Genomic DNA, 12,791 nt, shown 5'->3' on the forward strand with positions numbered 1-12,791 from the left:
ATTTAGATCTGTACACCCGCTATAAATGTAATCTTTTAATTTGCCTGTCCAACATGGTTCATCCTTTACCCAAATTTAACTACCAAGTAAAAGCAACGGTACTCACAGCTACAGAACATCTAATTAGCTGTACTGAAGCAATTAGTGCATAAAAAGGGAGAGGAGGATTCGCTAATCATCACAAGGTTCTAGCATCATTGGACATTGACAATTTATAACTAATTATCACAAGTAAATTATGGCAATTAAAAGCAATAGCAGCAGCAGGGACTAGCTCAACTGGGGGCCGTGGAGCGGGAAGAAATCTAAATTCCTGGATTTGAGAAAGACTTAAGAATCCTGCACAAAGGAAAACGGACACAACACTGGTAAAGAGCCTGTCAGCACTAAGATGGTTGTTAGCTTAGATGTGTGTCGGACAGACTAGAGATCTACTCATCACTACAAAAATAGCAGTTACACACAGGAGATTTGTGCGCTTGGGAAAACTTGGAGGTGATGATCAGATGAGGCGGCCAAGTGGATCCTTTTTAGGAATTCTTCCGGAGTTGGCTGATGAGATGCTCTGATTTAAGTGTGACCATCGGGTCTCTCGGGGTTCTTCCTCATCACCCAAAAGTCGATAAAAGGCCTGCTTTTGGCCCTAGTGCAATTAATCAATGGTATTTATTGGGCAGTTGATCTGTGTGGGATGATGTACTAAGCACTCGAGAGAATACAAACATTTATTAGGCCATGAGCAGCTGCATAGCCTAGTGGCTAAAACATGGGCCTTGGAGTCGGAAGGACGTGGGTTCTAAACCCAGCTCCACCATATGTCAGCTGCGTGACCTTGAGCAAGTCACTTCACTTCTCTGTGCCTCAATTAACTCATCTGTAAAATGGGGATTAAGACTCTGAGCCCCATGTGGGTCAGGGACTGTGTCCAGCCTGATAATCTTGTGTCCAGCCAGGGTTGAGTGCCTGGCTCATAGCAAACTCGTAACAAACACCATAAAAAAGTGCAATACCACAGATTTAGAGGATTTGTTCCCGATCCATAATGAGCTTACGGATGCAGAGCGTGGTACTAAGCACTTGGTTGCAGAATGAAGACCTCTTCGCTGCCCCAGCTGGAGTTCCAGGGGGTAAATTGGGTTCACTGATGGTAGTGGCCAAGTCTAGCTCTGAAATTTCTGTGGGAACTACCTTTGCCACTACTTGGGCCATTCCAATAGGGCTCGCTGGTGGTGGTGATGATGTGACACTTTGTGTGTCTGTATTATTATTGCATTTGTCAAGTGCATACTATGTTGAAAGCACTGTGCTAAGGCCCTGAGGTAGGAACAGGCTCATAAGCTGGGGCACAGTCCCTACCCCACATGGGGTTCACATTGTATAGCACGTATTTTATCCTCATTTAACAAGTGAGGAAATTGAGGCAAAGAGAAGTTCAGTGACTTGGCCAAGGTCACAAAGCTGGTCAGTGGCAGAGATGGAACTAGAACTCAGATCCAGAGGAAGAGGGTAGGAGAGAAAGCCCGGTGTGGGCAGGGATTGTCTCTCTTTGTTGCTGAACTGTACTTTCTGAGCGCTTAGTGCAGTGCTCTGCACACAGTAAGCGCTCAATAAAGACGATTGAATGAATGAATGACAGAAAGCAAATTAACTTAGTCATGCTTTATCCTATGACCAGCAAGATATTGCCGAGTGTAATGCTGGCAATGTGCCCGGAACATTGTATAATTCCAATGCAGGGATGGAGAGGGATAATAATAATAATAATAATGCTATTTGTTAAGCACTGTCTATGGACCAAGCACTGTTCTAAGCGCTGGGGTAGATACAAAGAAATCAGGTTGGACACAGTCCCTGTCCCACATGGGGCTCACACTCTTAATCCCCATTTTACAGGTGAGGGAACTGTGGGACAGGTAAGTGAAGTGGCTTACCAAGGCGTCACAGCAGACAGGTGACAGAGTTGGGATTTGACCTCAGGTCCATCTGACTCTCAGGCTTACGTTGGAGAGGTGTGGAGGCTAATGGAGGCAGAAAACTACGTTTTTCATTCTATCCTACCCAACCTTGGGGGAATTCTGCTGTAATGTTTTACAGGACAAAGTTAACTCCTTGGGGCAGGGATGTGCCTACCAATTCTGTTGTACTCTACCTGTTGTGTGATCATAGGCAAGTCACTTAACTTCTCTGTGCCACAGTTCTCTCATCTTCAAAATGGGGATTCAACACCTGTTCTCCCTTCTACTTAGACTGTGAGCTCCATATGGGTCCTGGTTATCTGGTATATTATGCAAGATAGATGGCCCTGTGGTGCAACGGATAGCATGTTGGACTTCTAGATGGTGAAGGGATTCAAAGGGTCCAAGTTTGAGTTCTGTGGCCTGTTTTTTCCCCCAATCATAATAATAATGGTATCTGTTAAGCACTTATGTGCCAGGCACTGCACTAAGCACTGGAGGCGCAGGAAATACAGGCAAATCAGGTTGGACACAGTAAGCTCTAGCCTATAAGGTTGTTGTGTGCAAAGAATGAGTTTGTTTATTGCCATATTGTATATATTGTGTATTTTAGTTTATTGCTATATTATACTCTTCTTAGTAGAGTGCTCTGCACATTCATTCATTCAATCGTATTTATTGAGCGCTTACTTTGTGCAGAGTACTGTACTAAGCGCTTGGGAAGTACAAGTTGGCAACATAAAGAGACGGTCCCTATCCAACGACGGGCTCACAGTCTAGAAGGGGGAGACAGACAACAAAACAAAACATGTGGACAGGGGTCATCAGAAATAAATATAATTGACTGATGGACAATAATGATGATAATAATAACAACTGTGGAATGTTAAGCACTTACTACGTACCAAGCACTATACTACTACTACTAATAATAATAATAATAAATAATGACAATATGTGTCAAGCACTGTTGGAAGTGCTGGGATAGATACAAGTTACTCAGTTGGACGCAGTCCCTGTACCACACTGGGCTCACAGTCTTAATCCCCATTTTTCAGATGAGGTAACTGAGGCCCGGAGAAATTAAGTGACTTGCCTGAGGTCACACAGTAGGCAATGGTGGAGCCGGGATTAGAATCCAGATCCTTCTGGCTCCCAGGCCTGAGCTCTATCCACTAGGCCACATAGCTTCCCTACCTCAGTGCTTAGCAGAATACTTGGCACATAGTAAGCACTTAAATACCACAATTTTTATTATTCTGGTTACTCTCCCAAGCGGTCAGTACTAAGTGCTGGGGTACATACAACATAATCAGGTGCCACATAAGACTCACAATCGAAGTTGAAGGGAGAACAAGTATTGAATCCCCATTTAGCAGATGAGGGAACTGAGTCACAGAGAAGTGAAGTGACTTGACCAAGGCCACAAAGCAGCTAAGTGGCAGAACCAGGATTAGAACCCAGATCCTCTAACTCCCAGGCCCATTTCCTTTCCCATTATATTGAACAGTCTCCCCCAAAAGTACTTAATAGAGTACTTTTTATGATTATCATTGTTATTCTCCCAAGCAATTAGCACAGTGCTCTACACCATAAGTGCTCAATAAATACCACTGACATTGACTGAGATGGACTTTTGCAGAGCATCGCGATTTTCTCAATCAGCTTCCGTGAACCAGGCACTTTCTGTACTCAGGGTCCTGAATATTGGACTCTAGGGAGTCCCAGAGGATGGACATGACGATGACAAGGTCTCTCTCCTCTAAGATCTCACTGCTTAATCCTGAAACCGACATTACTCACCCGTAATTCTTTGGAAAGTGTGTAGGACACCAGATCTGATCTCATCTGGTGGTTACCCAAATTTGAGAAATAGACGCATGGAAGCAGAAAGCTGAGAGACATTGTTCCACAGGTTCAAAAAATGAAACGCAGTTCGATATAAATGTCCCCTCTATGCTATACCTCCAATTATTTATTACTACTACTGTAGTTGTCAATATTTCTACGTTTATCCTCCCCCACTACAGTGGAGGCTCACTGTGGGCAGGGAGTATGCTCTTTGGGCTTGTAAGCACTTAGTACAGTGTTCTGCACACAGTAAGCACTCAATAAATACGACTGAATGAATGTACTTTCCCAAGGGTCTAGCACAATGCACTGCACTCAGAGGTACTAAACAAATGTTATTCATTCAATTACTACTAACTTTAAATTCAGTCAAAAATTAGAAATCCATCATTTTCAGCAGTTAATTAGTTTTTAAAATGAATGCTGGAGAGAGAATTTGGCCTCCAAATTACATGCTTATTTAATTTGATTGAACCAATCAGAATTTAATCGTAAGAGTAAGATGAAAATGCTCGTTTAACTGCGGGGGTGCTGGAGATTGAATATCATGATAAAGCTTCAGTAGTTCTTTTAATGGGCTCCCGTAATTATTAAAATTACAAATGATAATGGCCAATTTAATTAGTGTTTTAATGACTCTGTTACTGGCCTAACTTGGACTTAAAATTGATTCTTTTTAGCATGAGGAAGAAAAATTGGGAATCCGACCTATATTTGTTCTTCTCTAAAATTTACCGTCTCCAGGTACCTCAGTCTACTCTGCCTCAAATGAACGATGGAGTCCACAAATGAGGCGCTGGTTTTGGACTGGCTTTCAAAATGTATCCTGTCCATGCGCTAGCAAGTTTACCGCATGAGCCCATAGGCATTCTGCAATCTGAGACAAACTGTTGAGCTTCGCCTTAAGCTACATTAAAAGAAGGAATGGACACTTAGTCCTGAAAAGTGACTGAGAGCTGCATGACATTTGTCAAGCTAGTTACCACTTATGGGCTTCAATACCTTCTCATGTGTCCATAAATCCTGATAACCAGGGGTTCGATGATGATAGTAATAATAATCATGGTATTTAAGCGCTTGCTATGTGCCAGTCACTGTTCCAAGTGCTGGGGTAGCTACAAGATAATTGGGCTGGACACAGTCCATTATTACTCTATTTTACTTGTACATATTTACTACTCTATTTATTTTGTTAATGATTTGCCTATAGCTGTAATTCTATTTATTCTGACAGTTTTGACACCTGTCTACATGTTTTGTTTTGTTGTCTGTCTCCCCCTTCTAGACTGTGAGCCCGTTGCTGGGTAGGGACCATCTGGCTCTCTTCCTCCCTTCAAGGCCCTACTGAGAGCTCACCTCCTCCAGGAAGCCTTCCCATGCTGAGCCCCCTCCTTCCTCTCCCCCTCCTCCCCATCCCCCCCGCCTTACCTTCTTCCCCTCCCCACAGCACCTCTATATATGTATAGATGTTTGTATGTATTTATTACTTTATTTTATTTGTACATATTTATTCTATTTATTTTATTTTGTTAATGTGTTTTGTTTTGTTCTCTGTCTCACCCTTCTAGACGTGAGCCCACTGTTGGGTAGGGACCGTCTCTACATGTTGCCAACTTGTACTTCCGAAGCGCTTAGTACAGTGCTCTGCACACAGTAAGCACTCAATAAATACGATTGAATGAATGAATGAATCTGTTGCCGCCTTGTACTTCCCAACCACTTGGTACAGTGCTCTGCACACAGTAAACGCTCAAAAAATATGACAATGAATAAATGAAAGTCCCTGTCTCATGTGGGACTCACAGTCGTAATCCCCATTTTACAGATGAGGGAACTGAGGCACAAAGAAGTGAAGTGACTGGCTCAGAAGTCACACAGCTGACAAGTGGCAGAGTTGGGATTAGAACCTGTTTTGACTCTCTCCACTAGGCCATTCTGCTTCTTGTGTGGGGAGGGGAGAGGTTCTTGCCACTCACCAGCTGGCTGTAGTGGCCCATACAAGGAAGCCCACCCAGCCCCAGCTTCCCAGAAAGATTTTATTCATTTTATATTATCATTATTATTATTATATTAGCTGATTGCTTACTATATCTCAAGTACTGTCCTAAGTGCTGGGTAAATATCAGTGAATCAGGTTTGGAAACAGTCCCCATCCCTCCAGTAGGAGGGAGAACAGGCAATGAACCCCACTTTACATTTGAGGAAACTGAGTCACAGAGAAGTTAAGTCACTTGCCCCAAATCAAGCAGCATTTAATGGCATAGTTGGGATTTTAGACCCCTTTTAGACTGTGTGAGCCCACTGTTGGGTAGGGACTGGCTCTATGTGTTCCCAACTTGTACTTCCCAAGCACTTAGTACAGTGCTCTGCACACAGTAAGTGCTCAATAAATACGATTGATGATGATGATGATGATTAGAACCCGGGTCCTCTGATATCCAGGCTGGTGCTCTTTCCACTGGGCCATGCTGCGCCTAACTGCTGCTATGGCAACAGGAGAGTCCGATAGGTGATGGAGCAGGTAATCAGTTCACTGCCACTTTGACTCGCTGCACCTTTGGTCCAGTGCTAAAAAATATGTTGGGTGAGACTCTCAGACCACAGTTTTCTGGAGTTCCCCTGCACCTGGGGCTTCCAACTCACATTCATGTACAAAAGCACCTTGTGGGTATGGAATATGTCACTTCTTTATTCCATACTTTCCTAAAACCTAGTACAGTGCATTAAGGGGGAGCTTAACAAATGATACCACTGTTATCATTAATGATGATATTTATTAAGCTCTTACTCCATGTCAAGAACTGTTCTAAACGCTGGGGTCTCGTCTTATGCTGTCGAGTCGTCTCCGACTCATAGCGACACCACGGACAAATCTTTCCCAGAACACCCTGCCTCCATCTGAAAATTTTTAAGAAGGAAACAGGTTTGAAATCAAGATAAAGTCAAATTATGGGCAGAATTCTGGCTCAAAGGCTGTACTCTGGTTGAATTTCTATTGAAATACCCAGGGATTTAGGGTTTTGTTTTCTTTGGGCGGAGGTTTGGGGGAATGGGGTGGAGGGAAGGGGTAAGGACTTTCCAAACTGTGAGCCCATTGTTGGGTAGGGACTGTCTCTTTATGTTGCCAACTTGTACTTTCTAAGCACTTAGTACAGTGCTGTGCACACAGTAAGCGCTCAATAAATATGATTGAATGAATGAATGAAGTGTTCTGGTAGTGTATCCAAGTGCTGGGGTAGACACAAGCTAGTCAGGTTGGACACAGTCCCAGTCCCACATGAGGCTCATGGTCCTAATCCCCATTTTACAGATGAGGTAACGGAGGCACAGAGGAGTGAAGTGACTTGCCCAAGGTCACACAGCTGATAAGGGGTGGAGCCAGAATTAGAAGCCCCCTCCTTCTTCTCCCCCTTCTCCCCCTCTCCATCCCCCCTGCCTTACCTCCTTCCCTTCCCCACAGCACCTGTATAAATGTATATATGTTTGTACGTATTTATTACTCTATTTTACTTGTACATATTTATTCTATTTATTTTATTCTGTTAATATGTTTTGTTTTGTTATCTGTCTCCCCCTTCTAGACTGTGAGCCCACTGTTCGGTAGGGACCGTCTCTATATGTTGCCAACTTGTACTTCCCATGCGCTTAGCACAGTGTTCTACACACAGTAAGTGCTCAATAAATATGACTGAATGAATGAATGAATTAGCAGCCAGGACCTTCTGACTTCAGGCCCCTGCTCTATCCACTAGGCCACCGTGTTTCCAACTCATTGCCAAAGCCCTGACCAATCATGGACGCAGCCCTTTTTAGTTTTAGACAGGGTGATACATCCACCTCACTGTGGGCAGGGAATGTGTCTACCATCTCGGTTACATTGTATTCCCAAGCATTTATCAATAATAATAACATTAAATAATTATGGTATTCGTAAAGCACTTACTGTGCTGCCAAGTGCTGTACTAAGCACTGAGGTGGATAAAAGCAAATTATCCATTTGGGCACAGTTCCTGTCCCATGTGGAGCTCACATTCTCAATCCCCACTTTACAAGATGAGGGAACTGAGGCACAGAGAAGCAAAGTGACATGCCCAAGGTCACGGAGAAGTCAAGTAGCTGAGCTGGGATTAGAACCCATGACCTTCTTATTCCCAAGCTCATGCTCTCTCCACTACACAAGTGTCTTGAACACAGTAAGCATTCAAGAAGTACTATATTGATTGGCCTATTATTTCCATAGCCCAGTTTGAGATTCAGTGGTCAACCAGACTAGTCCCCTAGAGAAACCCAGAAAGGAAAGGACTGATGAACTCTGAAATTGTTTTTCGTTCAGTGAATTAAGTGCTACAGTCAATATGAGCCCTACCGGAAATGAACTATTTAAGCTATTGTTTCATGTGGAATGAGATCTTACATGAGTTTTGTTAACCCAGCCCCAGGTGACGAAGGAGCTCTGTCCTGCCAAGTACAGGGTTCAGTCCTGGGTGCCATTCTGGGTGGAAGGGGAGGAAGAAAGGGGGACAAAATTAGGGAAATATTCCCCTGAATGCAAAAATATTTAGCTATTGATGAGGACGGTAACTTCAGGTCTGTGTTTTCCACGGACGTAGGTCCCATGACAATTCAGCCCCGCCAGATTAGCCCTTGTTACGGTACTCTCTCCATGGCAGCTTTCTGGAGAGGGTTCCTGGCTGAAGGGGCGAACTAGAAGGTGGATAGTGGGCAGCCGATGATGAGAGACACGATCGGACCAAACCATCGCCTTGGCCCACAGGGGCCATACAAATGCTGGGCAGCCAGTAGCCCTATGCTTCTAGAAAGTGGCCATAGTCACACCCGTTGCTGCTGCAGTTGCCAATTTCATGACACCAGGATGTTGTCATAGCCCGTGGCAAATTCAGCTTAGTACAGTGCTCTGCACACATAGTAAGGGCTCAACGAACACTGCTGATGATGAAAAGGGATCCTGAATTTACTGGGGAAAATGCATTAGGGAGGTGCATCCTGGACTTGCAAAGAGGATAGAGCATGGGAATCGGAAGGTCATGGGTACTAATCCCAGAACCACCACTTGTCTGTTGTGTGATCTTGGATGAGTCACTTCACTTCTCTGGGCCTCAGTTACTTAACTTGTAAAATGGGGATTGAGACTGTGAGCCCCACCAGGAAGAGAGACTATATCCAACCTGATTTGCTTGTATCCACTACAACACTTAGTACAGTGCCTGGCACATATTAAGTACTTAAATACCACAATTATCATTAGTGGCAGTACTTCATGTCCCTGTCTTTCTCGTAACTTCAGCTTCTCATTCATTCATTCAATCATATTTGAGTCAAAATTGTCAGAACAAATAGAATTAAAGCTATATGCACATCATTAACAAAATAAATAGAATAGCAAATATGTACAAGTAAATAGAGCAATAAATCTGTACAAATGTATACAAGTGCTGTGGGGAGGGGAAGGATGTACAGCGGGGGGACGGGGAGGAGGAGAGGAAATAGAGGGCTCAGTCTGGGAAGGCCTCCTGAGGAGGTGAGCTCTCGGCAGGGCTTTGAAGGGAGGAAGAGTGCTAGCTTGGTGGATGTGTGGAGGGAGGGCATTCCAGGACAGGGGAAGGACGTGGGCCGGGGGTTGACGGCGGGACAGGTGAGAATGAGGCATGGTGAGGAGATTAGAGGCAGAGGAGTGGAGGGTGTGGGCTGGGCTGGAGAAGGAGAGAAGGGAGGTGAGGTAGGAGGGGGTGAGTTGATGGACAGCCTTGCGTTTCTCCTGCCAACCCTCCAATAACCTGTTCCTTTCTTCCCAAATTATTCCTCTTAGTCTCTGCTCCAACCTAATTCCTCCCTCCCCATCAGCGTCTATATTTTGGCAACTCCAATGTCCTGGGAAATATGCTGCATGGCTGAAGAGAAGCCTCGGGCTTTTGGCCCCGGCTCACTTCCTGTGCAATCTTAGGCAAATCATTTCATCAACCGCTCATCTGTAAAATGGGGCTGATGCCATCTGTTTCCTCCACGAATACAGCGATGGTGAAAAAAAAAAATCCCAGGGTAAAGCACAGTCCATGTCGGAGAATTAACAGTTGTTCCTCTGACCTCCAAATCACACGTCACACAATTCCTTTGAGCTAATCTTACCCCAAAGCCCAGATGTTTTATGGTGAGTGCTGCCGTATTATTACTAAGAATCGATACAAAGGAGAAGTGAAACACAGAGGAGTTGAGGGGTTTACCAAAGCCCAGAGTGAGCGAATCACTGAGCTGGGAAAGGGCCTACCAGTAGTACAGTTTCTTCTCCTCATCAGTCAGACTTTTCTGCTACTTCACTTCTACACACATTCTTCTCCTGCCCCATAACAAAAACAAGCCACAAACTCTCTTGCCCTCTGTCATGTCACTTCTCCTCTCTGTAGAAGCTACTGACAGGATTATTCGGGGCTTAAATCAGTTAGGATGGCGTAGTTTCTCAGAACCGTTTTTCACCCGGCAGAGTGACTTAATGGGTGAGGAATCAGTGGCCAAGAAGGAATAAGAAAAGAAAGGGTCCTGCTGCCACTGTAAGCTATAATTCTTTCAGATCCCTTAAAGTTGTTCTGCTCCTTATTAAATTTGCCAAGCTAATCAGCCCAATGTATTCAATCCAATATAGTCCAAAAAAATCCAAAGGCTGATCCTGGGATATTGTTATCAATTGCATTTATTGAGCGCTTACTGCGAGCCGAGCACTGTACTAAGCACTTGGGAAAGTACAGTATTAATAATTATAGTATTGGTTAAGTGCTTACTATATGCCAGCGTGGCTCAGTGGAAAGAGCATGGGCTTGGGAGCCAGAGGTCATGGGTTCTAATCCCCGCTCCACCACTTCTCTGGACCTCAGTTACCTCATCTGTAAAATGGGGATTAAGACTGTGAGCCCCACGTGGGACAACCTGGTCACTTTGAATCCCCCCAGCGCTTAGAACAGTGCTTCACACATAGTAAGCACTTAACAAATGCTGTTGTTATTATTATTATTATGTGCCAAGAACTTTACTAGGTGCTGGAATGGATACAATCAAATCAGATGAGACACAATTATATAGGATTGGTGAAGATTCCCTGCCCACGAGTGTACAGTCTAGAAGAGAAGCAGCAGCATATAAGAATTTGTTACATAAATGTTTACAACAAGAGTTCTTCATTAAAAACTGGGAACAGTAATCTTCCCTTAAACATACCATTGTATTCTGTATTATTTTTTTTCTGATCACATTATTGTGGTGCACAAAATTTCCTAGACTGTTTCAATATACTGAGTTTTAAATATATATATTTTTGATAATTAGGATCTGAACTGCTACTGTAAACAGGAAAAGAACTGGAACATTTCAAAACAAAACACACTCTGTGTCCAGGTGTGGACATCTGAGAGTCCATTTTCGGATTAAATAAAGCCATTCCCACATCCTTACAAAAAGGCTGCCCTCATACACAATACCCACTCTCACGGTATTTTCTCTACAATCAACAGGCTCGATTCTGTCCTCTGCTAACACATGAGTCATTCTCGCCGACTTAGATGGAAGTTGTGAGGGTGTATGAGAGAATTTGGCCCAAAGTGCCTTTTCATCCTAGAGCTAAGTTTAAGGATTAAGACTGCCAGTGGAACTCACCTCTTTATTATTCCGTCACGTACTCGCTTTCTCTTTTTGAAAGCACTTGGCTCTAACCCACTCTAACTCCTACAAACCCTATTGTCAGCTATCGGAAGATCTGAACTCACCCACGACAGCCTAGGAAGCCCTCCTCTTCTCTCGAAGAGTCAGTTCCACAGTCAAAGTAAAGGTGAACGGTAATAAAATTAGAACAATGATGAAAATATGAACACCATGACTCAACATAGGGCCTTCCCTTCAAAGAATCTAGAAGGGCAACCTCTGGGGTCAGTGACCACCAAAAGCTGCAGAGAGCCCGTATTGAAATTCCCACTTTTCTAAATACTCTCTAGTGCGGCATTTCAGCAGACTCTTTAACACGGCACTTTCAAAGATGTTCAATCCATTGTATTTATTGAGTGCTACTGTGTGCAGAGCACTGAACTGATTGCCTGGGAGAGTACACAACAATAAACATATTTCCCTTCCTTAATGAGCATGTGCCTACTGACAACAACCTTGCTGATGAACCTAAGGTAAAGGATTTGCTACTGTCAACTGACTGTGGGCAGGGAATGTGTTTAGCAACTCATTTATTCTGCCAGAGCTCTGCACACAGTAGGTGCTCAATAAATATCATCGACTGATTGACCATAAGTAATCAACGATGGCCTCTTGAAATGTCCTCTGGACTATAAGCTCCTTGTGGAAGGGGGATGTGTCTACCAACTCTGTTGTCTTGTGCTCTTCCAAGAACTTAATACAGTACTCTGAGTGCAGTACGCCCTCAATAAATAGCATCAATTGGCTGACCTCATCACTCACAGGCCCGACACGCTTTGCATCTCTGTCTCAGTTTTCAATCAGGTCACGCTGGGAAAATGGCTGGGGGGCAGATGGGGGTGGAAGTTGACTGAGGGGCCGGGGGGGGGGGGGGGGGGGGGGGGGGGGGGGGGGAGACTTACCTTCCAGTAGGTCTCTTGCCAGACCTGGCTCTGCCCCCGTGGACCGAACAAAGTCTGACAGGACCGCGTCCATATCAAGAGTCATGGGATCATGTAAGAAGTGCTGCCTAGCACTTGGCAGAGTCGGGGTTCGGAAGAGAACTAGAAATCATCCATCTGCGTGAGAGAAAAGAGAAGGAGACTTAGTCAACGAAGGACAGCTCCCCTCAGCAACAGGCCCAGGACATAAGGAAACACTCAATCGATTTTGATTTCAAAACCCGAGGCTAAATGGTATGACGGCTTTCGAATGGATGAGCAAGTTGGGCTGACACACTGTAGACCAACTTACCCATTCACTAGGTTGGTGGGATAGACTTTTCGAAAAGCCAAAACCTCA

General features: G+C 44.3%; 1 protein-coding gene across 1 annotated transcript in view; it reads right to left on the reverse strand.

The window, feature by feature from the left end:
- Positions 1-12,564, reverse strand: part of OTUD7A (OTU deubiquitinase 7A) — a 203,784-nt gene extending 191,220 nt beyond the window's left edge. The window contains 2 exon segments of the mRNA XM_038746785.1: positions 12,413-12,509; positions 12,511-12,564. Of these exon segments, the coding sequence (XP_038602713.1) occupies positions 12,413-12,509; positions 12,511-12,564 (151 nt within the window).
- Positions 12,565-12,791: the final 227 nt, after the last annotated feature.

Source organism: Tachyglossus aculeatus, chromosome 5 (assembly GCF_015852505.1).
Source record: "Tachyglossus aculeatus isolate mTacAcu1 chromosome 5, mTacAcu1.pri, whole genome shotgun sequence".
Classification (NCBI taxonomy): Eukaryota; Metazoa; Chordata; class Mammalia; order Monotremata; family Tachyglossidae; genus Tachyglossus; species Tachyglossus aculeatus.